Genomic DNA, 26,985 nt, shown 5'->3' with positions numbered 1-26,985 from the left:
CAAGGGTCTGAATTTCATTCATCACCAGCAGAGCCACCCCACCCCCTCTGCCCATCCGTCTGTCCTTTCGATAGGATGTATAGCCTTGAATATTCATTTCCCAGCCCTGGTCCTCTTGCAGCCATGTCTCTGTTATCCCTACAACATCATACTTACCAACTTCCAACTGAGATTCAAGCTCATCCACTTTATTTCTTATACTTTGTGCGTTCATATATAATACTTTTAATCCATTACTCCTCTCACTTCTCACATCAGTCCCTATTGCACTTAGCCATACTCTCCAATTCCTTCCTGAGCTTTCTGCCCCATCAATTCTGTTGTCTTTCTTAACTTTTCTTATTCTCTCTTTCCCTTTAACTCCATCCTTATATTTCCAGTTCGTCTCCTCCCCCCCACTTATTAGTTTAAACACACCCGTGTAGCAGTGGCAAACCTGCCTGCCAGAATGCTGGTCCCCCGCCTGTTAAGGTGCAACCCGTCCCTCTTGTATAATTCATCCTTACCCCAAAACAGATCCCAGTGGTCTAAGAATCTAAAACCCTGCTTGCCGCACCAGCTCCTCAGCCACACATTGAGATCCCATATCTCCCTGTTCCTGCCCTCACCAGCACGAGGAACTGGAAGCAAACCAAAGATAACCACCCTGAAGGTCCTGCTTTTCAGCCTTCTTCCGAGCACATGGCATGGGTAGCATCCGTGAGATCACTTCTCTAGAGGGTCTCCCCTTTAACTTAGCAATAACTCCCTGAACTCCCTGTGCACATAGAGGCACCCTGCTACGTGCCTCTGGTGAAGAGTAAACCTGCAACCTCGAGGACAGTGAGGAAATGGTTGGGGGAGGCTTATGAGGCACTCCAGGGTTGTTTTGAGGTGACAGACTGGCAGGCACTCTGTGAGCCACATGGAGAGGACATTGATGGGCTCACAGAGTGCATCACTGGTTACATCAACTTCTGTGTGGACTGCAATGTTCTGGCAAGAACTGTCCTTTGTTATTCAAATAACAAGCCATGGGTAACAAAAGACATTAAGGACATCCTGAACGCTAAAAGGACGGCGTTTAGAGATGGAAATAGGGAGGAGCTGAGGACAATACAGAGAGACCTTGAAAGCCAAGAGCAGGGAGGCTAAAGACAGGTATAGGAGGAAGCTTGAGTGGAAACTCCAGCAGAACAACATGAGAGAGGTCTAGAGTGGGATGAGGGCCATCACTGGGTTCCAGCAAACTAGCACCAGAGGAGCTGAAAGCAGTGTGTACAGGGCCAACAAACTTAACCTGTTCTATATAGACAATAGACAGTAGATGCAGGAGTAGGCCATTTGGCCCTTCTAGCCAGCACCACCATTCACTGTGATCATGGCTGATCATACACAATCAGTACCCTGTTCCTGCCCTCTCCCCATATCCCTTGACCCCGCTATCTATAAGAGCTCTATCTAACTCTCTCTTGAATGCATCCAGAGACTTGGCCTCCACTGCCTTATGGGGCAGAGCATTCCACATATCCACCACTCTCTGGGTGAAAAGGTTTTTCCGCATCTCTGTACTAAATGACCTACCCCTTATTCTTAAACTGTGGTCTCTAGTTCTGGACTCACCCATCAGTGAGAACATGCTTCCTGCCTCCAGCATGTCCAATCCCTTAATAATCTTATATGTTTCAATCAGATCCCCTCTCATCCTTCTAAATTCCAGTGTATACAGGCCCAGTTGCTCCAATCTTTCAACATATGACAGTCCTGCCATTCCGGGAATTAACCTTGTGAACATACGCTGCACTCCCTCAATAGGAAGAATGTCCTTCCTCAAATTTGGAGACCAAAACTGAACACAATACTCCAGGTGGGGTCTCACCTGGGCCCTGTACAGCTGCAGAACAACCTCTTTACTCAATTCCTCTTGTTATGAAGGCCAGCATGCCATTAGCTTTCTTCACTGCCTGCTGTACCTGCATGCTTGCTTTCATTGACTGATGTACAAGAACACCTAGATCTCGTTGTACTTCCCCTTTTCCTAACTTGACTCCATTTAGATAGTAATCTGCCTTCCTGTTCTTGCCACCAAAGTGGATAACCTCACATTTATCCACATTAAACTGCATCTGCCATACATTTGCCCACTCACCCAACCTGTCCAAGTCACCCTGCATTCTCATAACATCCTCCTGACATTTCACACTGCCACTAAGCTTTGAGTCATTGGCAAATTTACTAATGTTACTTTTAATGCCTTCACCTAAATCATTAATGTATATTGTAAACAGCTGCGGTCCCAGCACCGGACCTTGCGGTACCCCACTGGTCACAGCCTGCCATTCCGAAAGGGACCCGTTAATCGCTACTCTTTGTTTCCTGTCAGCCAGCCAATTTTCAATCCATGTCAGTACTCTGCCCCCAATACCATGTGCCCTAATTTTGCCCACTAATCTCCTATGTGGGACTTTATCAAAAGCATTCTGGAAGTCCAGGTACACTACATCCACTGGCTTTCCCTTGTCCATTTTCATAGTTACATCCTCAAAAAACTCCAGAAGATTAGTCAAGCATGATTTTCCCTTCATAAATCCATGCTGACTTGGAGTGATCCTTCTACTGCTATCCAAATGTGTCGTAATTTCCTCTTTTATAATTGACTCCAGCATCTTTCCCACCACTGACGTCAGGCTAACCGGTCTATAATTCCCTGTTTTCTCTCTCCCTCCTTTCTTGAAAAGTGGGACAACATTAGCCACCCTCCAATCAGCAGGAACTGTTCCTAAATCTATAGAACATTGGAAATTGATTACCAATGTGTCCACAATTTCTAGAGCCACCTCTTTAAGTACCCTGGGATGCAGACCATCAGGTCCCGGGGACTTATCAGCCTTCAGACTCAATAGTCTATCCAACACCGTTTCTTGCCTCATATAAATTTCATCCTTTACCCTAGTTCCTTTGGCCACTATTATATCTGGGAGATTTTGTGTCTTCCCTAGTGAAGACAGATCCAAAGTACCTGTTCAACTCGTCTGCCATTTCCTTGTTCCCCATAAAAAATTCACCTGTTTCTGTCTTCAATGGCCCAATTTTGGTTTTAACAATTTTTTTGCTTTTAACATACCTAAAGAAGCTTTTACTATCCTCCTTTATATTCTTAGCTAGTTTACCTTCGTACCTCATTTTTTCTTGGCATATTGCCTTTTTGGTTATCTTCTGTTGCTCTTTAAAAGCTTCCCAGTCCTCCGGTTTCCCGCTCATCTTTGCTATGTTATACTTCTCTTTTATTTTTATAATGCCCCTTACTTCCCTTGTCAGCCACGGCCACCCCTTACTCCCCTTAGGATCTTTCTTCCTCTTTGGAATGAACCGATCCTGCACCTTCTGCATTATTCCCAGAAATACTTGCCATTGTTGTTCCACTGTCTTCCCTGCTAGGGTATTGTTCCATTAAACATTGGCTAGCTCCTCCCTCATCGCTCCATAGTTCCCTTTGTTCAACAGTAATACTGACACATCCGATTTTCCCTTCTTCTCAAATTGTAGGTTAAAACATATCATATTATGGTCACTACCTCCTAATGGTTCCTTTACCTCAAGGTCCCTGATCAAATCTGGTTCATTGCACAACACTAAATCTAGAATTGCCTTCTCTCTGGTAGGCTCCAGTACAAGCTGTCCTAAGAATCCATCTCGGAGGCACTCCACAAACTCCCTTTCTTGGGGTCTAGTACTATTCTGATTCTCCTAGTCTACCTGCATGTTGAATCTTCAACAGATTTGACACTGTGACCCCTGCCCATCCCCCATATGATTCATCTGTGGTCGGCCCCCAACCAACACATACTCTACTCTCCCCTCCTACCCCTCCTCACAGCCCTCCACCCTGCTCTCATGACTACACCCCTACCCCACCTGAAACCACCATGGTGGGCTTCACAGCTGAACAGGTGAGAAGACAGCTGAAACATCTCCGCCCAAGCAAAGCTGCAGGCTCGGATGATGTCAGCTCCAGGGTGCTCAAAGCCTGTGCCCCCCAGCTATGTGGAGTACTTCACCACGTCTTCAACCTGAGCCTGAGTCTCCAGAGGGTTCTTGTGCTGTGGAAAATGTCCCACCTTGTCCCTGTACCGAAGTCACCACGCCCCAGTGGCTCCAATGACTACAGACCGGTGGCATTGACTTCCCACATCATGAAGACCCTGGAGAGACTTGTTCTAGAGCAGCTCTGGCCTATGGTTAGGCCACACTTAGACCCCCTCCAGTTCGACTACCAGCCCTGACTAGGAGTTGAGGATACCATCGTCTACCTGCTGAACCGTGTCTACGCCCACCTGGACAAGCCGGTGAGCGCTGTGAGGGTCATGTTTTTTTACTTTTCCAGTACATTCAACACCATCCGCCCTGCTCTGCTGGGTGAGAAGCTGACAGTGATGCAGGTGGATGCTTCCCTGGTGTCATGGATTATTGATTACCTGACTGGCAGACCACAGTAATTGTGATTGCAACACTGTGTGTCAGACAGAGTGGTCAGCAGCACCGGGGCTCCACAGGGGACTGTCCTGTCTCCCCTTCTCTTCACCATCTACACTTCGGACTTCAACTACTGCAGAGTCTTGCCATCTTCAGAAGTTTTCTGATTTCTCTGCCATAGTGGGATGCATCAGCAAAGGAGATGAGGCTGAGTACAGGACTACGGTGGGAAACTTTGTCACATGGTGTGAGCAGAATCATCTGCAGCTTAAGGTGAAAAAGACTAAGGAGCTGGTGGTTGACCTGAGGAGGGCTAAGGCACTGGTGACCCCTGTTTCCATCCAAGGGGTCAGTGTGGACATGGTGCAGGATCACAGATACCTGTGGATACGAATTGACAATAAAGTGGACTGGTCAAGGACACTGAGGCTGTCTACAAGAAGGGTCAGAGTCGTCTCAATTTCCTGAGGAGACTGAGGTCCTTTAACATCTGCCGGACGATGCTGAGGATGTTCTACGAGTCTGTGGAGGCCATTGCTATCATGTTTGCTGTTGTGTGCTGGGGCAGCAGGCTGAGGGTAGCAGACACCAACAGAATCAACAAATTCATTTGTAAGGCCAGTGATGTTGTGGGGGTGGAACTGGACTCTCTGACAGTGGTGTCTGAAAAGAGGTTGCTGTCCAAGTTGCATGCCATCTTGGACAATGTCTCCAATCCACTCCATAATGTACTGGTTAGGCACAGGAGTACATTCAGCCAGAGACTCATTCCACTGAGATGCAACACTGAGCATCATAGGAAGTCATTCCTGCCTGTGGCCACCAAACTTTACAACTCCTCACTCGGAGTGTCAGACACCCTGAGCCGATAGGCTGGTCCTGGACTAATTTCCACTTGGCATAATTTACATTATTATTTAATTATTTATGCATTTATATTGCTATATTTCTACACTATTCTTGGTTGGTGCGACTGTATTGAAACCTCAATTCCCTCGGGATCAATAAAGTATGTCTGTCTGTCTGTCGCTCAGAACCTCATCCTACCCATATCACTCGGGAGGCAACATACCATCAGGGAATCTCATTCTCGCCCACAGAACCTCCTGTCTAACTCATGAATCACCAATCACCACAGTGTGCCTCTTCTTCCCCCACCCCCCCACCACTTCCCATAAGACCATAAGATATAGGAGCAAAGTTAGGCCATTCAGCCCATCAAGTCTGCTCTGCCATTCCCTCATGGCTGATCCTGGATCCCACTCAACCCCATCCAGCTGCCTTCTCTCCATATCCTTTGATGCCCTGACCAATCCAAAAAGTATCAACTACTGCTTTAAATATACCCATGGACTTGGCCTCCTCTGCAGTCTGTGGCAGAGCATTCCACAGATCCACTACTCTCTAGTTAAAAAAATTCCTCCTCCTCTGAGGGTTGCCCCTCAATTTTGAGGCTGTGCCCTCTAGTTCTGGATACCTCCACCATAGGAAGCATCCTCTTCATATTCACCCTAACTAGTCCTTTCAACATTCAGTATGTTTCCATGAGATCCCTCTGCTTTCTTCTAAATTCCAGTGAGTACAGGCCCAAAGCTGCCAAACACTTCTCGTGTGTTAACCCCTTCATTCCTGGAAACTCCTCTGGACTCTCTCCAATGACAACACATCCTTTCTGAGATACTTATTGGGGCCCAAAACTGTTGGCAATACTCCAAGGGCGGCCTGACACATGTCTTATAAAGCCTCAGAATTATCTCCTTGCTTTTATTTTCTATTTCCTTTGAAATAAATGCCAGCATTACATTTGCCTTCTTTACCACACACTCAACCTGTAAATTAACCTTCTGTGAGTCTTGCATAAGGACTCCTAAGTCCCTCTGCACCTCTCATGTTTGAACGTTCTCCCCATTTAGATAATAGACTGTACTATTGTTCCATTTACCAAAATGCATTATCATACATTTCCCAACACTGTATTCCATCTGCCACAGTTTTTGCCCATTCTTCCAATTTGTCTAAGTCCTGTTGCAATCGTATGGTTTCCTCAGCACTACCTAGTCCTCCACATAGAACATAGAACAATACAGCACATTACAGGCCCTTTGGCCCACAATGCTGTGCTGACCCGTAAACCCTGCCTCCCAAATAACCCCTCACCTTAAATTCCTTCATATACCTGTCTAGTAGTCTCTTAAATTTCACTAGTGTAACTGCCTCCACCACTGACTCAGGCAGTGCATTCCACACACCAACCACTCTCTGAGTGAAAAACCTTCCTCTAATATCCCCCTTGAACTTCCCTTCCCTTACCTTAAAGCCATGTCCTCTTGTATTGAGCAGTGGTGCCCTGGGGAAGAGGTGCTGGCTGTCCATTCTATCCATTCCTGTTAATATCTTCTGTACCTCTATTATGTCTCCTCGCATCCTCCTTCTTTCTGGAGACTAAAGTCCTAGCTCCCGTAATCTCTGATCATAATGTACACTCTCTAAACCAGGCAGCATCTTGGTAAATCTCCTCTGTACCCTTTCCAATGCTTCCACATCCTTCCTATAGTGAGGCGATCAGAACTGGACACAGTATTCCAAGCATGGCCTAACTAGAGTTTTATAGAGCTACATCATTACCCCACAACTCTTAAACTCTATCCCTCGACTTATGAAAGCTAACACCCCATAAGATACATATATTTGTATCACCCGCAGACTTTACCACAAAGCCTCACTCTGACCCTCTTAGGTCACTCCCGCCCCCTTGACAATATCCAAAGTGATGTACCTGTTGTTGAAGGGGCTGGTTACAGGGGTGCTCTGTACTGACTCCTTAACTTGTTTCCCTTTCCTGACTATCACCCATTTCCCCATGTCCTGCACCTTGAGTGTAACTACCACTCTGTATGTCCTATCTATCACCCCTTCAGGCTCCCAAATCATCCGGTTCATCCAGTTCCAACTCCTTAATGTTGATTGTTAGAAGCTGCAGCTGTCCAAGCTAATAAGCTGCCCCCTCCCCAGATAATTAGAGAGGGGCAATACATGCTTAATTCCAGTTATTCCACAGCCTGAGGATTGATCTAAAATTCCTATTTCCCATAAATGCCATGCGTTCTACTTTAAAACACAGCAATATGCATCAAATCCAGTATCAGAAATGAATATATTCTGAAAGTATTTTTTCTCAGTATCACATGTACAGTTTGCCTGCTGCTGAAACATTTGTTATACTACTGGATAAATAGTAAATTATTAAACCAATATTTTTAGCTTTTCCCCAGTATGGTAAGATTTCAATTGAAGTGTCTCAACCTGGAATACACATAAATAAAATAACCATAAAAAGAGAAAATCTGCAGATGCTGGAAATCAAAGTAATGCACACAAAATGCTGGAGGAACTCAGCAGGCAGCATCGAGAAATGAGTAAACAGTTGACGTTTTGGCCTGATGAAGGGTCTTGGCCTGAAACGTTGACCATTTACTCTTTTTCACTGATGCTGCCTGGTCTGCTGAGTTCCTCCAGCATTTTGTGTGTATTATAATTATATAACCATGACCATTTATTGTTATAAATTAGTCAATGATGCCCAGTGTGTGCCAGTGTAATCTTACCTTTGTCAATGCTACCACATCAAAGCCAAAATGGAAACCAAGGGAACAACCAGATTTTGATCACCAATATAGCTCCTGGAATTTACAGAGATCAAGCTTGTGGCTTCGGAATAACTGATAAATGTAAAGTTACGTGCTGAACTCTTTCTACATCTGGAACACGAGCTGCACACCTGCCTCCTGAGGACTTGGTAATCTACTTGCTGGTTTAGAGTTTACACTTACAGTTTGGTTGCTAGTAGCAACTTTTGATCTCACTGAAACCAAAGACAGCTTTTACAGAGCAACAGGACAAAATTCCTAACAGTTTAAGTTATTTTGTGGGGAGCTTTATGATGGTAACATGAGATAAATAACACAATGTAGCATTTACACATGAAATGTAATGGGGGAACAGAAAGGGTAAACACAATCAGGCTTTTCCCCATTGAGCTTGAGAGAGACTAGAACTAGAGGTCATAAGGATGAAAAATGAAATATTTAAGGGTAACTTCTTCACTAAGAGGTTGGTGAGAGCTTGGAACAAGTTATGGGCAGATGTGGGTTTGATTACAACATCAAAGAGAAGTTTGGATAAGTACAGGGATGGGAGGGGTACAGAGGGTTATGGTCCAGATGCAGATCGATGGAAACAGGCAGCTTAGCAGTTTAGAATGGACTGCATGGGTCTCCTTCTGTGACGTACGGCTTTACGACTCGAAGATGAACGTTGTGCTTATGTTCCATCAGACCATAAGACATAAGACGTAAGAACAAAATTAGGTCTTTCAACCCATTGAGTCTACTCTAGCATTCCATCATGGCTGATCCTGGATCCCACTCAACCCCATACACCTGCCTTCTCACTGTATCATTTTAGGTCCTGACTGATAGGAAACAATCAAGTTCCACCTCAAATATACACATGGACTTGGCCTCCACCGCAGTCTGTGGCAGAGAATTCCACAGATTCACTACTCATTGGCTAAAAACATTCCTCCTTACCTCTGTTCAAAAGGGTCAACCCTCAATTTTGTGTCTGTGCCCTCTGGTTCCCAATATACCTAACAAAGGAAAAATCCTCTCCACATCTGCTCTATCTGGTCATTTCAACGTTTGGTAGGTTTCAAAGAGATTAGCTGCATTCTTCTAAATTACAGTGAGTATAGGCCCAAAGCTGCCAAACAATCGTTCAATCCCGGATTCACCTTCATGAACCTTGTGTACCTCATTAACCACCATCCTCGTATCCTTGGGATGGGACAGTATACATTCCTGTCCCAGTGAGGAAACGGTGTTCGTCTCCGTCCCGGGCAGGGGATGGTGTGCGTCTCCGTCCCGGGCAGGGGATGGCATGTGTCTCCATCCTAGGGAGAGGACGGTGTGCATCTTCGTCCCGGGGTAGGGACAGCATGTGTGTGTGTCCTGGGGAAGTGTTACAGTTTGTATCTCTGTCCTGGTGAGGGTAGTGAGGAAGGTTGTCTCTCTGTCTCGGGGTGTGAGGGGATGTGAGGTGTTGTCTCTGTCCGGATGAGGCAGAAGGACGCATCATCTCTCTATCCTGGTGGGGAAGGATATGTTGTCTCTGTCCCCAGGGGGGTGGTGTGTGGATGTGTTGTTTCTCTGTCCCAGTGGATAGAGGGGTATGTGTTGTCCCTCCGTCCTGAGGTGAGGGCAGATGCACGTGTTGTCTTACCATCCCAGTGGGTGAAGGGTGATGTGTTTTAAAGAGCAAACACGAGGAAATCTGCAGATGCTGGAAATTCAAACAACACACTCAAAATGCTGGTGGAACACAGCAGACCAGGCAGCATCTATAAGGAGAAGCACTGTCAACGTTTCGGGTCCTGATGAAGGGTCTCTGCCCGAAATGTCGACAGTGCTTCTCCTTATAGATGCTGCCTGGCCTGCTGTGTTCCACCAGCACTTTGTGTGTGTTGGGTGATGTGTTGTCTCTCTGTCCTTGGGGTTGGTGAACATGTTGATCTCCCTCTGTCCCGGGGGCAGGGGGAACGTGTTGTTTCTCTCTCTCTCTCTGTCCTGGGGGGGGGGGGGGGCGGGAACATGTTGATTCTCTCTCTGTCCCGGAGGGAAACATGTTGATGCTCTCTCTATCCCAGCGGGGTGGGGGGGGGGGAAACGTGTTGTCACTGTCTCTCTCTGTACTGGGGGGATGTGGTGAACTACATATACCTGTCTGGACACGCCCCCCCCCCCCCCCCCCCCGCTGTCTGCTCCTGTGGCCCCTCCCACTGACTGTGGCTCCTCCCACTGACCCCTGTATAAAGGCGATTGGGGACTCCGCCCCGGTCTCAGTCTCCAGGATGCAGTGCGGTGGTCAATTGCTGCTTGTTCTTTCATCTAGCCAATAAAAGCCTGTATCTTGCCTCATGTCTCCAAGAGTTATTGATGGTGCATCAGGGGAAATGTGTTGACTCTCTCGCTGTCGAGGGAGAGGGTATCGTGTTGACTCTGTCTCTGTCCCTGGGGGGAAATGTGTTGACTCTCTCTGTCCGGGGGGAACCTGTTGACTCTCTCTGTCCGGGGGGGGGGGTGACATGTTGACACTCTCTCTCTGTGGGGGGGGAGGGATTTGACGGGTTGACACTCTCTCTGTCTTGGGGGAGGGGCAGGAATGTGTTTACTCTCTCTTTCTCTGTGGGGGGACATTTGACCTATTGACTTCCTCTCTGTGGGTGTGGGATTGACGGTTTCTCTGTCCCTGGGGGGCGGGGGAATGTGTTGACGGTCTCTCTGTCCGGGTGGGGGGGGGCGCGACATATTGACGGCCGGGGTGGGGTTTGACGTGATAACGTTTTCTCGGCTGGGTACGCTGACGGGAGGAGGCGGCTCTATTACCCACAATCCATCGGAAACAAACAGACAGAGTCCAAGATGGCGGCGGATAGTGACGTAAGAATTACTTTTTTTTCTGTTTAAATACAGTTTATCATTGAAATTTCCGAATTAAAGAGCGTTTATGTTCGTTCACGCATCTACTTTTATTTCATTAATGCTGACAGCCGGAGTCAGATGTGTTTGAAATCACGGACTTTACGACGGCTTCGGAATGGGAGAGGTAGGAGCTTTCGCCCGCGTCCCTGGGAAGCCGGCGCTCCCGGCTCCCCCCACTCCCACACCTTCTCTCTGGAACCCTGTGTTGCTTGCAAATTGATTTGTTTTGCTTACTAGTTTGGCTTAATTGTGCTGCACAGATAGCAGTTTCGTGGGACCTGCGAGCAAATATTAGACTTTTAGGGACTAGTAATCATGTTTTTTTTTCAAATTTTGTTTTACTTTAGTAATCTTGAAGCCATGAGATTTACATGCTTTTGAAGTTATTAAAATGTTTCATAATTCGTTCGTTGTATTTTTGACGCAAAGTTCTCCTTGCAGTTTCCAAAGGAGTACCCTTGATGTATTTCCGTATTAAATGAGTCAACATATCTGCTAATTATTAGAAGTCAAAAATGCATTTTTTTTTGTATATTTCTTTTGGGTGCTTGAATCTGAAAATGAATCCGTGTGCCCAGTTAGAAGATGTTTGTATATCAAGTAAGATTAGGAAATGCAATGATTTCATATTTTTGTAAATTGTTTTCATTTCTGAAAACTATGGAGTATTCAAGACTACAAGGCTTTGTTTCTTGTAATTGATATTGAAGAGGGAAGAAAGAAAATTTAATCTTAAGTAAAAATCTGCAGATGCTGGAAATCTGAGCACCACACAAAATGCTGGAGGAACTCAGTAGGTCAGGCAGCATCTATGGAAAAGAGTACAGTCAACATTTCAGGCCGAAATCCTGCAGCAAAAAATGGAGAAAAAATGTGAGTAGTAGATTTAAAAAAATCGGGTGAAGGGAGTGAGAACCACCAGGTGATAGGTGAAACTTGGAGCAGGAGGTATAAAGTAAACAGCTGGGAAGTTGGTGAAAGAGAGGAAAGGCCATGGAAGAAAGAAAAAAGGGGGGGAGGAGCACCAGAGGGAGGTGATGGATGGACAGGAGATGAGTTGAGAGAGGGAAAAGGGGATATGAAATGAATAAAGTTGGGGGGGGGGTTGGGAAGCATTACCGGTTTGAGATGTTCATGCAATCAGGTTGGAGACTACCCAAACGGAATATAAAGTTTTCTTCCTCCAACTTAAGTGTGGCCTCATCACATCAAGGAGGCCATGGATGGACATATCGGAATAGGAAGTGGAATCAAGATGGGTGGCCACTGGTCGATAGACTTGTTCTGGCAGATGGAGTATATGCTCGGCGAAGCGCTCTCCCAATCTATGTCGGCATCTACACTCTGTCCTCTAGAACAGACAGGATCTCCCAGTAGCCACCCATTTTAATTCCACTTCCCATTCCCATTCCAATATATTTGTTCATGGCCGCCTCTACTGTTGTGATGAGACCACACTTGGGTTGGAGGAACAACACCTTGTATTCCCTTTGGGTAGCCTCCAACCTGATGGGATGAATATCGATTTCTCAAACTTACGGTAATGCCCCACCCACCTTCTTTACATCCCATCCCCTTTTCCCTCTCTCACCTCATCTCCTTGCTTGCCCATCGCCTCCCTCTGGTGCTCCTTTCCCTTTTTTCTTTCTTCCATGGCCTTCTGTCTCTTTCACTCTTCCCAGCTCTTTACTTTATCCATCCCCCTCCAGATTTCACCTATCACCTGGTGGTTCTCTGCCCCCTCACCTCACCATTTTTCTCCAGTCTGTTGAAGGCTTTCAACTCGAACCGTCAACTGTACTTTTTTCCATTAATGCTGCTTGACAGAGTTTCTCCAGCATTTTGTATGTGTTGCAAAGAAAATTTAATGAGGGTTTTGCTTTGTTATAAAAATGAACGATTAACTTTCGTACTGACATTTTATAGAAAGCATCACTTTGAATAGCTGGATGGAAAGAAGGTATTTTTGTATCTGGACATTAATATATATTTTTAATAGCTATAGTGAATGTAATTGCATCAATATGTTGGGCCCAGGTTAGATCTTAAGAGCAGCTAACAGCCAGGAACTTGGAACTGTTCACCCTTTCCACTGCTGATGAGGACTGGTATGTGTTCCCTTGACTTCCTTGTCTTAAGTCCGGCCACAATCAATTACTTGGTCTTACTGACACTGAGTGCAAGGTTGTTGTGCTATCACTCCAGCTGATCCGTCACTCCTTCCTTTTCTCCTCCTTGTCATCTAAAATTCTGCCAATAGTTGTGTCATTGGCAAATTTGTGAGTTGTGCCTAGCCACAGTATTAGGTGTAGAGAGAATAGAGCAGGTATGACTTAGTAATTTATACGTATTTACTTTTTGTGTTTTGACAAGTAAAGTTTTTAGTGGTACACTACCTTCAAAAGATTGTCTCAGAGAACTGGGCTAACAATTCAGACCTTGCATTCACACTGCACAGGGAATCTAAAGTCAACAAAATGTAATTTGTTTTTAAAAAATGGTGATCACTAAACTAACCAGCTATAATCAGCAAGTTGCTTGATAGCGATGGAGCTAAACTTATTTCAGGCAATTATGTTGTCACTAAACTAACCAGCTATAATCAGCAAGTTGCTTGATAGCGATGGAGCTAAACTTATTTCAGGCAATTATGTTGTCACCTGAACTTGATGTGTACCGATAGACAGTTCGTGGTTCAAAAAATGTGCTGGAGATAGTCTCGGATGTTTTTATTGTGATCGCAAGACTCTGTTGGACATTGGTAATGTTAGAACACGAAGTCTGGTTTACTGGTTCCTTGGCGAGGCCAACAGTGGGGGAACTGCATTGCCTTGGTGGTAGCGAGGACTAGGTTGAAAATCTAGTCAAGAAGAAAAGAAAAGCTTATAAAAGGTTCAAAAAACTAGGTAATTATAGAAATCTAGAAGAATATAGGGCTAGCAGGAATGAGTTTAACAGCAGTTATCATGGGTGACTTTAATTTGCAGATATATTGGGTGAATCTGTTGGTTGAGGCGGTCTTGAGGAGGACTTCATAGAATGCATCCATATGTCTTTCTCGAACAGCATGTTACTGAACCCACAGGAGAACATACCATCTTAGATCTGGCCCTTTCGAATGAAACAGTAAAATTAGTGATTTTGTAATTATAACCATATAAAAATTACATCACGGAAGCAGGCCATCTCGGCCCTTCTAGTCCATGCCGAATGCGTACTCTCACCTAGTCCCACCTACCTGCACTCAGCCCAGAATCCTCCATTCCTTTCCTGTCCATATAACTATCCAATTTTTTTTTAAGATGACAAAATCGAACCTGCGTCTACCACTTCTACTGGGAGCTCGTTCCACACAGCTACCAATCTCTGAGTAGAGTTCCCCTGGTGTTACCCCTAAACTTTTGCCCCTTAACTCTCAACTCATGTCCTCTTGTTTGAATCTCCCCTACTCTCAAAGGAAAAGGCCTAACCACGTCAGTTCTATCTATCCCCCTCATAATTTTAAATCCCCCCTCAACCTTCTATGCTCCAAAGAATAAAGACCTAACTTGTTCAACCTTTCCCTGTAACTTAGGTGCTGAAAACCAGTTAACATTCTGGTAAATCTCCTCTGTACTGTCTCAATTTTGTTGACAACTTTCCTATAATTCGGTGACCAGAACTGTACACAATACCCCAAATTTGGCCTCACCAATGCCTTGTACAATTTTAACATTACATCCCAACTCCTAAACTCATTACTCTGATTTGTAAAGGCCAGCATACTAAAAGCTTTCTTCACCACCCTATCCACATGAGATTCCACCTTCAAGGAACTATGCTCCATTATTCCTAGACCACTCTGTTCTTCTGCATTCCTCAATGCCCAACCATTTACCATGTATGTCCTATTTTGATTAGTCCTACCAAAATGTAGCAACTCACAATTATCAGCATTAAACTCCATCTGCCATCTTTCAGCTCACTCTCCTAACTGGCCTAAATCTCTCTGCAAGCTTTGAAAACCTACTTCATGATCCACAACGTCACCTTAGTACTTATATTGGATTTTTTAAAGATTTTATATAAAATGTAAAAACAATAAGCATTGTAGACATGTTCTGGTGTTAGACTTTCATCAGTGACTATCTTTGTAAACTCATCAATGTATTTCTTTGCTTATTCATGATGAGCAAATGCTTTATCAGTACAATCTTTAAAAATTTAATGCCATGCCTTTTCTTAAATTTCTGCAACCAGCCTGATGAATATTCACAATTACCTTCAATTTTCAGTTTGTCATGCTAGTTCTTTGCTTCTTTCATGTTCAGCATATCATTGAGAGACATATGTTCATTCTGATGATGAATGCACTCTTTCAAAATACGATCAAGATCTTCATTTTTTGCTTTATGCAGTGTTTTTCTATTTTTCATTCAGAATGCTGTTGCTCACTTTTATTTGCGTGGTTTGTGTTTCTTTTCTCTTTCTCTGTGCATTGGGTGTTTATCTTTATTAGGTTCTTCCAGGTTTCTTGCTTTGTGGCTGTCTGCAAGCAGACAAATCCCAAGGTTGTATAATTGATACATTTTTTCAATAATACATGTACTTAGAATCTTTGAATTAACTTTTGTTCATTACATATGTGAGGCCACCTCTCAGAACTGTCCTTGATGATGTCTGCGCATCACTTGGGAACCTTCCCAGCACCTTGTAGAATTTTCCATTTGTGATGTCGTGTCAGCAAAAAAAAATTTGGATTTCAGAGGTTTTTGGATTTGGGCTTTTAGGGTAAGGTGTACTCAACCTTCAGTAAATGCTGCTGTCTTTGAAGCATTATTTCTAGCCTGTAAAATGTGTATAATGCGAGGTGACATGGTGATATGTGTTAGAATAATATTTTGTTGAATGCTTGTTATATAATTTATTTAAGGATCAGTAGCAGTTCAAAGAATCATATAATTTTACCATGCAGAAAGAAACTACTCAACCCATCATGTCTGTGCCTATAAAAGGTGTTGCATTGGAGTTTTTAAGTTTATCTATTATTTCTCATTTTCCTACCTCTAGATTCATGTCAAAAATTGAGGAAGTGCTGAATGATTGGAAACTGATTGGAAGAACTGCAAGCAAACCTTTGGAAAAGGTCTGTTTTTGTTGCATTGTCATAGTTAACTGGTATTTGAAATTTGTCAAGAAATTATATCAGTGATAATTGAAAATTAATTTTATTAATGTCATTATGGGTTCTTGTTAAGTGTGTTTGCTCTGCAGATATCTTGAGTGTATTTATGTCTGGCTATAAATATGTGAAGTATCTCATCATGAGTAATGAAGAGAGAGAAAATCCCACCATTGGAATAATTGTCACATCTCTACTGGTATTTTCAACCTCTGGGGTTTACAATTTTTGGCAGGAATATATAGTAAACTTAAATCAGTTGTAGTGCTTTTGTATATTATTGCTCTGTACTGCTAGTTATTGTACCTTGTGAATTTACAGGGTGAATTAACCTCTGGAGTGTGGGAGGAGAAGTCTGATGAGATTTCTTTCGCAGATTATAAATTCACTATAACACATCATTACCTCAAACAAGAATCGTCGGTAGATAAGGACGTAAAAGAAGCGTCAATAGAAGGTATGACTAGTCACCTGAGCTGACTGCATTTATACACCCACTGACTGGAAATCTGACCCATTTAAACCCTTTAACTAGAATAAATGTATCCACCTTTAAATAAACTTGTAGAAGTAGAGCGACTAGGTTCCAATACTGCTCCAATTCCAATACAAAGTTTTTAGCTTTGTTAGGGGGTGGATTTTGTAAGTTGGTTTCCATCTCTGTTTTGTTCTTTTCAGTTGGGAAAATTAGTTTCTTCCTCATGCTGTTTTATGTATTCTGTAATTTTGTAAATTGCAATTTTATTTCAATAGATGTTCTTCCTGAAGCAATGCAGGATTTGCTATCCATGAACAATGATTTTCCACCCAGAGCCCATTGTCTGGTCAGATGGTAGGCATATTCTTGATGCTATTTATTATGGGTAGACAATTAGATTTTAATACAAAACTAATACTATGTATGTTTATGAAGTTGTCTCTGGTGAGGAGACAGCAAAGTCTTGTATCGAAGTATATGTAGAACTTGCATCCATATGTCAATGAAAAGAGCTTTGATGCTGCAAAAACATCTGCTATTATTTTTCTGGGAAATTACTTAAATTTAGGAGTGTGAAAGTCTTTTCTAAAATTATTTATTAAAGAACAGGAAAAGCTAAAGGACGTATTCCATGCAAAATATATGTCATGTGCATTAGCCTTTCCTACGTACTGTAATTATCATGAGCTATTGTTATTGAAGTGTTTTTAGTGATGTCCCAGACTAAGATTAATGTTTTTCATTTAGAATGCTTCCAGACTGAGGTTAAGTGATTTTGCTACTATAAAAGCTTGAGAGAACAAAGAAAACTTTCCAAAACAGGAAAGCTGGCAAAGTTCTATATGAGTAGACTATGCTGTGTCGTTATACTTCCAGTAAGATGGCGGTGTGTTTGGCTTGAGCGACTTCTATGAGACGAATCAAAAGTGTAATCGTCCTTTTAAAAAAATTTTTTTAATCATTGCAAGATCCTGCTGAAATTTAAGAACTTAAGGTTCTGCAGGTCTACCCGATCAGTGAATTGCTTGTTGACAGAGGAGCTGGACTTGCTGCAGATCATGCTACTGCCTGTGACAGAGTGGGTAGGCGAAGATGTACAGTCTAATAGCGAGTGATTGTCATAGTTGCATTTCTTGTGGCCGCAGGACCCTGTTGGACATTGTTAATGTGGAATGCTGGAAGGATAATTCACTGGTTCATTGGCAAGTAGCAGAGGAAGACTAAGCTTCAAGCTGTGGCTTAGTTGCCTGCTGACAGCTGCCCAAGAGAGAGACATAGAAGTCGGTACACTCCACCAAAATGCAGGAGGTTGGATGGCATGGTGTACACGCTGGAGTTGGTGTTGTCCTCTGGTGTTTGCTTGGCAGAAGACAAGCCATATTGTGTTCGACTGCAGACTGCTGCCACATTCATGGACTCGCGAGCTTGGACTGTAGTTTTTAGTGTGACTGTATTTTACTGATTTATTCTGTGCTCTGATCCAGAACTGGCTTGCCCACAGAAGGCAACAAGTGGTTGTAGACGGGTCATATTCTGCATGGAGGTCAGTGATCAGTGGTGTGCCTCAGGGATCTGTTCTGGGACCCTTACTCTTCGTGATTTTTATAAATGACCTGGCGGGGAAGTGAAGGGATGGGTTAGTAAGTTTGCTGATGACACAAAGGTTGGAGGTGTTGTGGATACTGTAGAGGGCTGTCAGAGGTTACAGAGGGACATTGATAGGATACAAAACTGGGCTGAGAAGCGGCAGGTGCAGTTCAACCCAGATAAGTGTGAGGTGGTTCATTTTGGTAGGTCAAATATGATGGCAGAATATAGTATTAGTGGTAAGACTCTTGTCAGTGTGGAGGATCATGGGGTCCAAGTCCGTAGGACGCTCAAAGCAGCTGTGCAGGTTGACTCTGGTTAAGAAGGCATACAGTGTATTGGCCTTCCTCAGTCGTGGAATTGAATTTAGGTGCTGTGAGGTAATGTTGCAGCTATATAGGACACTGGTCAGACCCCACTTGGAGTATTGTTCTCAGTTCCAGTTGCCTCACTACAGGAAGAATGTGGAAACCATAGAAAGGGTGCAGAGGAGAGTTACAAGGATGTTGCCTGGATTGGGGAGCATGCTTTATGAAAACAGGTTGAATGAACTCAGCCTTTCTCCGTGGAGTGACGGAGGATGGGAGATGACCTGACAGAGGTGTATAAAATGATGAGAGGCATTGATCATCTGGATAGTCAGAGGCTTTTTCCCAGGGCTGAAATGGTTGCCACAACAGGGTACAGGTTTAAGGTGCTGGGGACTAGGTACAGAGGAGATGTCAGGGGTAAGTTGTTTTACTCAGAGAGTGGTGAGTGCGTGGAATGGGCTGCCGGCGATGGTGGTGGAGGCGGATACAATAGGGTCTTTTAAGAGACTTTTGGATGGACCTTAGCAAAATAGAGGGCTATGGGTAAGCCTAGTAATTTCTAAGCTAGGAACATGTTCGGCACAACTTTTTGGGCTGAAGGGCCTGCATTGTGTTGTAGGTTTTCTATGTTTCTATGCTAGTAACTTCCCTGTAATTCCATGGGCTCTTATCTTGCTAAGTAGCCTCATGTTTGGTGCCTTGTCAAAGACCTTCTGAAAATCCAAGCACAGGTTTCCCCCACTGTTCAAAGGTAGAGCATTCCTATGAAAAGGTTCATAAGCTGGAATGTCATAAAGTGAAGAAGCAATTACCATTTATTTATATGGGAAAAATTTGTGAGAGTTCACAGACCCAAAGAGTAACCTACCAATCATGCCAAATAACACACAAAACCTAAAATAGCAGTAACATATAGTAAAAGCAGGAATGATCTGATAAATACGCAGCCTATATAAAGTAGGAATACTTTTCTGCAATTATTGCAGCACTGTCCACCATAGCGAAAATCTCATGCAAGTGCTCTTGGCAGAAACACACGGCGCAAGCGCTCTCGGCAGAAGCACTCTTTCCAGTAACCTAAAATACACAGCCAATATAAAGTAGATATAATGTATGTCCAGTGTAGTTTCATTTACAGGAATTAGGAAGACTAATGATGGTGTGTTGGGCTAAGTTGTCGGAGGTTGGGGTAGTGGGAGGTCGAGGAGACCACGGTGTCATCTCATCGTTGTCTGTTTTTATTAGGGCAAGCAGGTCACCACCTTCTATGTCTGACTGCCTCGATGTCGAAGGTTGAGTTTCGTCGTCTGCTGTGGCTGAAGTGGAAGGCTTGAAAAACGACAGTATGCTTGACTATTAGCCTCCAGCAGTTTTCTATCATATAGTTCTTTGTAAGCACTCAAACCATCCTGCAAATATGCCCTAAACCTACGTACTCTTTCAAAATTAAAGTCGTTCTTTTCTGCTATCATTGCAGCGTTGTCAATTGCAGCGAAAATTTCACGCAATTGCTTCACGTTCAGTTCTTGGGCGACTTCACTTTTGGGCCGTTCGGTTTCAATTGTTATCCTTTCCTCTTCATCAGCTCTTCATTTGTCAGTTCTTGGTCATGGGATGCAAAAACCTCTTCAACATCATCGTTCTCAACTTCCACAAACCCGTTGCCAAACTCACTATATACTTGCTTCGTTCACCATGATCAAAATGCTTTATTATGTCTAGTTTTACGCTAAGTGTAACACCCTTATGCGCTATTTTAGGCTTTTCTGATACCTTGAAACTCATCTTGCTAACCGATGCCCAAAATAAATCGTCATAAAACACAGATGCTCACAGGCACGTGTTTAAGCATTGCTGGCTAGAAAACACCTTCTGTTAGTGAAAACAGTTAAGTAATGTAGGTCTTTCGTAACAGCGAGATGTCGTAAAACGAAAGTTTGAAAAACAGAGGACACCTGTACACCATAGCTACTGCATCTCCTTTGTCTACACTGCTTGTAATTTCCTCAAAAAATTGCAGTAGGTTAGTCAGGCAGGATATTCCTTTCAGGAAACCATGCTGGCTTTGGCCTATCTTGTCATGTGCCTCCAGGTTCAACGTAATCTGATTCCAATTGATTCCACCAACTTCCCAACCACTGATGTCTGGCTAACAGGTCTATAGTTTACTTTCTGCTGCCTTCCACCCTTCTTAAATAGCGGAATAACATTTGCAATTTTCCAGTCATCTGGTACAATGCCAGAATCCATCGATTCTTGAAAGATTATTGTTAATCTTTCTGCAATCTCTTCAGCTACTCCCTTCAGAACCCGAGGATGCATTCCATCAGGTCCAGGAGATTTATCCACCCTCAAACCATTAAGCTTCCTGAACACCACCTCAGTCGTAATTTTCACTGCACCTACTTCACTTCCTTGACACTCTTGAATGTCCAGTATACTGCAGATGTCTTCCACTGTGAAGACCAATGCAAAATATGCATTCAGTTCCTCTGCCTTCTCGGTGTCTCTCATTACAACAACTCCAGCGTCATTTTCTATTGGCCCTGTATCTACCCTCAACCCTTTTACCCTTTATATATGTAGCTTCCTGGCACACCTTAGACTCGCTCAGCTTGCTTCCGTCTAGGAGGAGCAGCCTTCGGCCCCGCCAAACTGAGGCTTACCAAGGGGCTACATATACTTAATGAAGTCTTAGTGTCTTCTTTGATATTAGTCACCAGCTTCCTTTCATAATTCATCTTTTCCTTGCTAATGACCTTCTTAGTTTCCTTCTGAAAGTTTTTAAAAGGTTCCCAGTCCCCTATCTTCCCACTAGCTGTGGCTTCATTGCTTTTGCTTATCTTTTCCTTCCTAATGACCTTTCTTTTGCTTTTACTTTGGCAAAGGCTACACAGGCAGAAAGGGAAGGGGTGGCCACTAGACAGCATAGCAGTAGGCAGGTAGTGCAGGAGTCCCCTGAGGTCATCTCCCTCCTAAACAGAGAGTCACCAGGAGATGCTCATGGAGTGAGTACTGTTTCAGATTCGCTCCATAACCTTTTTTTAACCTATGCCCACCCTTACTTAACTTACTTTTACCTACACCAAAAGATTCTTGCTACTTTTTTGGACTTAACTTTAAGAGTGTACTGTGAATTTTGAAGAAATGAGTACAGAAATGGCTTTAAGATCTAAAGTGCGAGACCCTGGGAAAGATCCTAACGGCAACGGAAAGAAAAAAAAGACCGATCCTAAGCGTACTGAATTGACTTTCAAACAAGATCTAAAGGCTTTCCAGGATTCTATGGATAAGACTGATTTAGTAGTTAAGCAGCAGCAAACTCTAATCGCAACTTTGCAAGAGGAGGCTCGGAAGCGAGACTCGATAATCAAAAAACTGGAGCAGAGATTATCTTCAACGATTAAACAGGTGGAAACACTTAAAGCCAAGAGTGTTGACTTTGAAAATCGGTCCAGAAGACAGAACTTACGCATACTTGGTCTCCCGGAAGGTATTGAACAAGGGGACCCCTCGAAGTATTTTGCTCAACTTTTAAAGGATGAGTTCTCTTCTGTATTCCCAGACAGTCCTCTGTTACTTGATCGCGCCTGCAGAATTATGCGCCGATCATCAAGTTCTTCATCTAAACCACCTGTTGTAATTGTTCGATTTCATAATGTGTATGTCAAAGAGCAACTTATTCGTGTGGCTCGGCGTTTAGGGATGGTTAAATTTAAAGATTTCCAATTCCGATTAGTGGAGGATTTTAGCCCAGAAGTAATGAAGGCAAGGCTCCTTTTTAAACCACTGATGTCCGAATGTTATGAGAAAAATCTGAAACCAGCGCTTTTATACCCTGCGAAACTTAGAATCTCGCCTCCGAATGCACCACGGCGTGTTTTTCTCTCCACATCTGAAGCTCGAAGCTTTCTGGATTATCCTACTGCTTTGGACTCTCATTTCTAATAAATGAGTGATTTTGATCGTTACAAGATAGTTATTGTTTCCAAAACCAGATTTTGTTTCTGGCTATTGGTGTAGGTTTATTCTACATTTTATATTCTAATTAAAGTTTTTTTTTGACATACTAATCTTTTAAATTTACTTACTTTAACCATTGTACTTTATTTTTGGTCATTATTATTAATCCTATGAAGGTGAATTTTTTTTTAACGGTTTGATATCCTTTTCATTTTTTGTGTGACTAAGATGGCGGTTTCTTCTCTAAAATATTTCTTGCTTTTTTTTTTATTTCACCAATTTTTTTCTCGTCTTCCTATAATGCATTTCTTATCACATTTTAACTTTTTTTTGTTTGGGTTTTAACCCGATTTATAAGTTACTAGTGTTTATATTCTTTTTGGGTTTTTTTACTAGCAATTATATTAAGAAGCTTGTTTTAGTATAGTGTTAATTACTTTTTTGGAGTTTGGGTGGATCTCTTTTTCTGCTCTATATATTTGGAGTTGCCTTCTGGTGATACGGGGGGGTAGATTTAGTTTCATTTCTTTTTTTTCCTGGCCTCCTCCAGGCTCAGGAAGGGCTTTTTTTTTCATGGGTGGGGGGTGGGGGATTCCTTTCTAACTCTATTGCTCTTTTTATTAGTTTTTTTTTAGTTTTTTCATTTGGGCTGATTTTAAACTACTAAAATGTCCGCGGTGTCGTCACTTTCGGGTCCGCCTCTTATTTTTGTTCCTCTTCCTGGTGCATGAGTTCATAATTTGGTTAACTTTATATACCAAAGGGTTAATTTTAGAAATATGGCTCAGACCATTAATTTTGTCTCTTGGAATACTAATGGTTTAAACCATCCGATTAAACAGAAAAAGATTTTCAAAGTATTCCAAAGACTGAATGCACATATTATTTTTGTACAAGAAACTCATGTGAAGAAAGAGGACAATCAACATTTTTTTAGGTTTTGGAGGGGTCAACAGTACCATTGGCATTTGAATGCCAAAGTAAAAGGAGTTTCAATTTTTATTGACTCCTCTATTACATTTGTCCAACACGATATTATTTCAGATCCGAATGGCAGATTTTTGTTAATTACTGGGTTACTTTTTAACAAAAAAGTTGCTATGGTTAATGTTTATGCTCCAAATTTGGATTATCCCGATTTTTTTAAAGTCCTTATTTACTTCTCTACCTAATCTAAATGAATATATGTTAATAATGGGTGGTGACTTTAATTGTTGTTTAAATCCTTTGTTGGACAGATCTATATCCACTCAGACTTTACCTAATAAGTCGGCCACTTACATTAATTATTTTTTGACTGATAATGGAATTTTCGATATTTGGAGATTTCGGCATTCTAAGGACAAAGAGTTTTCATTTTTCTCACATGTTTATCATTCTTACTCGAGAATTGACTATTTTTTTCATTGACTCATTTTATTCCATCTGTAATTGGTTGTAATTATGACATTATAGCCATCTCTGATCATGCTCCATTGAAACTTTCTATTAAATTAATGGGTACAGCTTCTAGTATTAGGCAATGGCGATTTGATTCTACCTTACTGCAAGATCCAGATTTCATTAAATTTATGAAGCAACAGATCGATTTCTTTTCTTCAACTAATTCCACGGATGACATTTCTTGCGGAACACTTTGGGACACTTTTCAAGCATATATACGTGGAAGGATTATCTTCTATTCCGTTGGTTTGAGAAAACGTATTAAGAAGGAAACTCTTTTATTGGTTGATAAAATTAAAGAAATTGACAAGAAATATTCGACTGCTCCTAGTAAGGAGCTTTACAAACAAAGGGTTGAACTTCAAATGGAACACAGTTTATTACTTACATCTTCAATTGAAAATCAATTAATGAAAACCAGATCTGATTTTTATATACATAGTGATAAATCGGGTAAACTGTTAGCTAATCAATTGAAGAATGCTTTGGTTAAACGTCAAATTATTAAGATTCGTCAATAGAATGGTGAATTGACAGTTAACCATGATGAGATAAACAAATCTTTGCAATATTTTTATACCTCCGGGTATCATTCTGAATTCCCTCATGATCATAATACCATGCGTGATTTTCTTCGGAAATTGAATTTTCCCACAATTATCATCAGATGATCTTTCAATATTAGAAACTCCTATTACGGATGCAGAAATTAAAGGGGTTATTTCCTCTTATGAATTCTGTGAAAGCACCAGGTCCAGATGGGTATACAGTGGAATTTAAGTGTTTTTCCTCTACTCATTCTCCTTGGTTATGCAGCGTTTTTGAAGAAGCAATTAGATTGGGTAAATTGCCACAATCTTTTTATAGAGCTTCCATTTCTTTAATATTGAAAAAAGATAAAGACCCTACTGACTGTGCATCCTATAGACCAATATCCTTATTGAATGTAGATTCCAAGATCTTTTCCAAGTTACTGGCGTCCAGGCTGGAGAAGGTATTACCTCAAATTATCTCGGAAGATCAAACTGGTTTTATTAAAAATCGCTATTCTTTTTTCAATATTAGGAGATTATTGAATATTGTTTATACTCCTTCACGTAGCACCTCAGAATGTGTAATTTCATTAGATGCAGAGAAAACATTTGATAGAGTTGAATGGCCATACTTATTTACTGTGCTTGAGAAGTTTTAATTTTAGTCTGACATTCATATCCTGGATTAAACTGATATATCATACTCCAGTAGCCTCGGTCATTACTAACAATCAAAGATCTCCCTTTTTTCATTTATTTCAGGGTACCAGGCAAGGCTGTCCTCTTAGTCCATTATTATTTGATATTGCTTTAGAACCTTTGGCAATTGCTATTAGAGAATCACTGAACATTTTTGGCATTACTCGTGGGATGGATATACATAAGTTATCATTATACGCAGATGATTTATTATTATATATTTCTGATCCTGAGAAATCCATTCCTTTAGTTATATCATTGTTGGCTCAATTTAGTAATTTTTCCAGGTATAAATTAAATCTTAATAAGAGTGAATTGTTTCCTTTAAATAGACAGGTTCCAATTTATGGTAATTTACCTTTAAAATTAGTTAATGACTCTTTTATATACTTAGGGATTAAAATTATAAGCAGTTACTTAAGGTTAATTTTTTACCCTTAATTGATCAGATTAAATGTTTGTTCACTAAATGGTCACCATTATCTTTATCTCTGATGGGTCGGATTAATGCTATTAAGATGATTATTTTACCCAAATTTTTATATCTATTTCAAGCGGTACCAATTTTTATTCCGAAATCTTTTTTTGCTAATTCAAAAATTTCCTCATATATATGGCAGAATAAAAATCCTAGATTAGGTAAAAAAATACTTACAGAAGGCAAGGAAGGAAGGTGGATTGGCATTGCCTAATTTTAGATTTTATTATTGGGCAATTAATATCCGATATTTGATATGTTGGTTAAAGGATTGGGATTTATCTTTTAGCCCTCATTAGGTAAACCTGGAAACTAAATCTCTACAAGGATTTTCATTGGGTTCTATTTTAGGGTCTTCTCTCCCCTTTGCTCTTTCTAAATTGCAGAAACGAATTGACAATCCGATAGTTAAACATACTTTACGTATATGGTTTCAATTTCGGAAATTTTTTGGGTTGAATCAATTTGTTTTAACTATTCCTATTGTATCCTATTTCTTTTTTCATCCTTCTATTATAGACCAAGCTTATTCAGCTTGGAAGACTAAAGGATTACTACGATTTTCCGATTTATTTTTGGATAATTGTTTTATGTCTTTTGAACAATTATCTAATAAATATAATTTGCATAGATTTCATCTTGTTAGATATTTACAGATTAGGAATTTCTTAAACACTGTACTTCCTACCTTTCCAAATCTTGAGTCTTCAGGTATTTTGGAGAATTTGTTAGAACTAAATCCTTCTCAGAAAGGTGTAATATCAAAACTCTACAATATAATTAAGAAAATACGTCCAGAGCCCTTCTATAAGATTAAAAATGATTGGGAAAGAGAACTTAACCTTGCCATCCCTATTGAGAATTGGGATAAAATTTTTCAATTAGTCAATTTATCATCTATATGTACTAAATAATACAGTTTAATGTTATACACAGGGCTCATATGTCCAAGGATAAATTGGCTCGTTTCTATTCCTATATAAACCCTATATGTGTCAGATGTCATTCTGAGATAGCGTCTTTAACTCATATGTTTTGCTCATGTCTGCTTTTGAAAAAACACTGGAAAGACATTTTCGATATTATTTCCACGGTATTGAACATTGATTTACAACCTCATCCTATTACTGCAATTTTTGGTTTACCAATGATGGACTCAATCCATTTATCTTCTTCTGCTTGTCGAATGATTGCATTTCTTACATTAATGGCTAAAAGATCTATTTTGTTGAATTGGAAAGAAATTAATCCCCCTACCGTGTTTCATTGGCTTTCTCAAACTATGTTATGTCTAAATTTGGAGAAAATTAAAAGTGTTGTATTTGACCCTTCTACTAAATT

At 41.6% G+C, this 26,985-nt stretch overlaps 2 protein-coding genes across 2 annotated transcripts in view; one reads left to right on the top strand and one right to left on the bottom strand.

The window, feature by feature from the left end:
- map3k19 (mitogen-activated protein kinase kinase kinase 19) overlaps positions 1-8,229 on the bottom strand; it is a 64,360-nt gene extending 56,131 nt beyond the window's left edge. Inside the window, exon 1 of the mRNA XM_059966261.1 lies at positions 8,058-8,229. The gene's annotated coding sequence lies outside the window, so the exon portion shown is untranslated. The remainder of the gene's footprint in view (positions 1-8,057) is intronic.
- A 2,629-nt stretch (positions 8,230-10,858) lies between these two features.
- rab3gap1 (RAB3 GTPase activating protein subunit 1) overlaps positions 10,859-26,985 on the top strand; it is a 149,563-nt gene continuing 133,436 nt past the window's right edge. Inside the window, exons 1-5 of the mRNA XM_059966259.1 lie at positions 10,859-10,949; positions 11,060-11,115; positions 16,041-16,116; positions 16,474-16,609; positions 16,906-16,984. Coding sequence (XP_059822242.1) covers positions 10,932-10,949; positions 11,060-11,115; positions 16,041-16,116; positions 16,474-16,609; positions 16,906-16,984 — 365 coding nt within the window. The 5' untranslated portion in view covers positions 10,859-10,931. The remainder of the gene's footprint in view (positions 10,950-11,059; positions 11,116-16,040; positions 16,117-16,473; positions 16,610-16,905; positions 16,985-26,985) is intronic.

The sequence above is a fragment of the Hypanus sabinus genome, chromosome 4, assembly GCF_030144855.1.
Source record: "Hypanus sabinus isolate sHypSab1 chromosome 4, sHypSab1.hap1, whole genome shotgun sequence".
In the NCBI taxonomy this organism is placed as follows: Eukaryota; Metazoa; Chordata; class Chondrichthyes; order Myliobatiformes; family Dasyatidae; genus Hypanus; species Hypanus sabinus.
The sequence above is the reverse complement of the archived record's forward strand: the minus strand, read 5'-3'. Positions and strand labels throughout refer to the sequence as shown.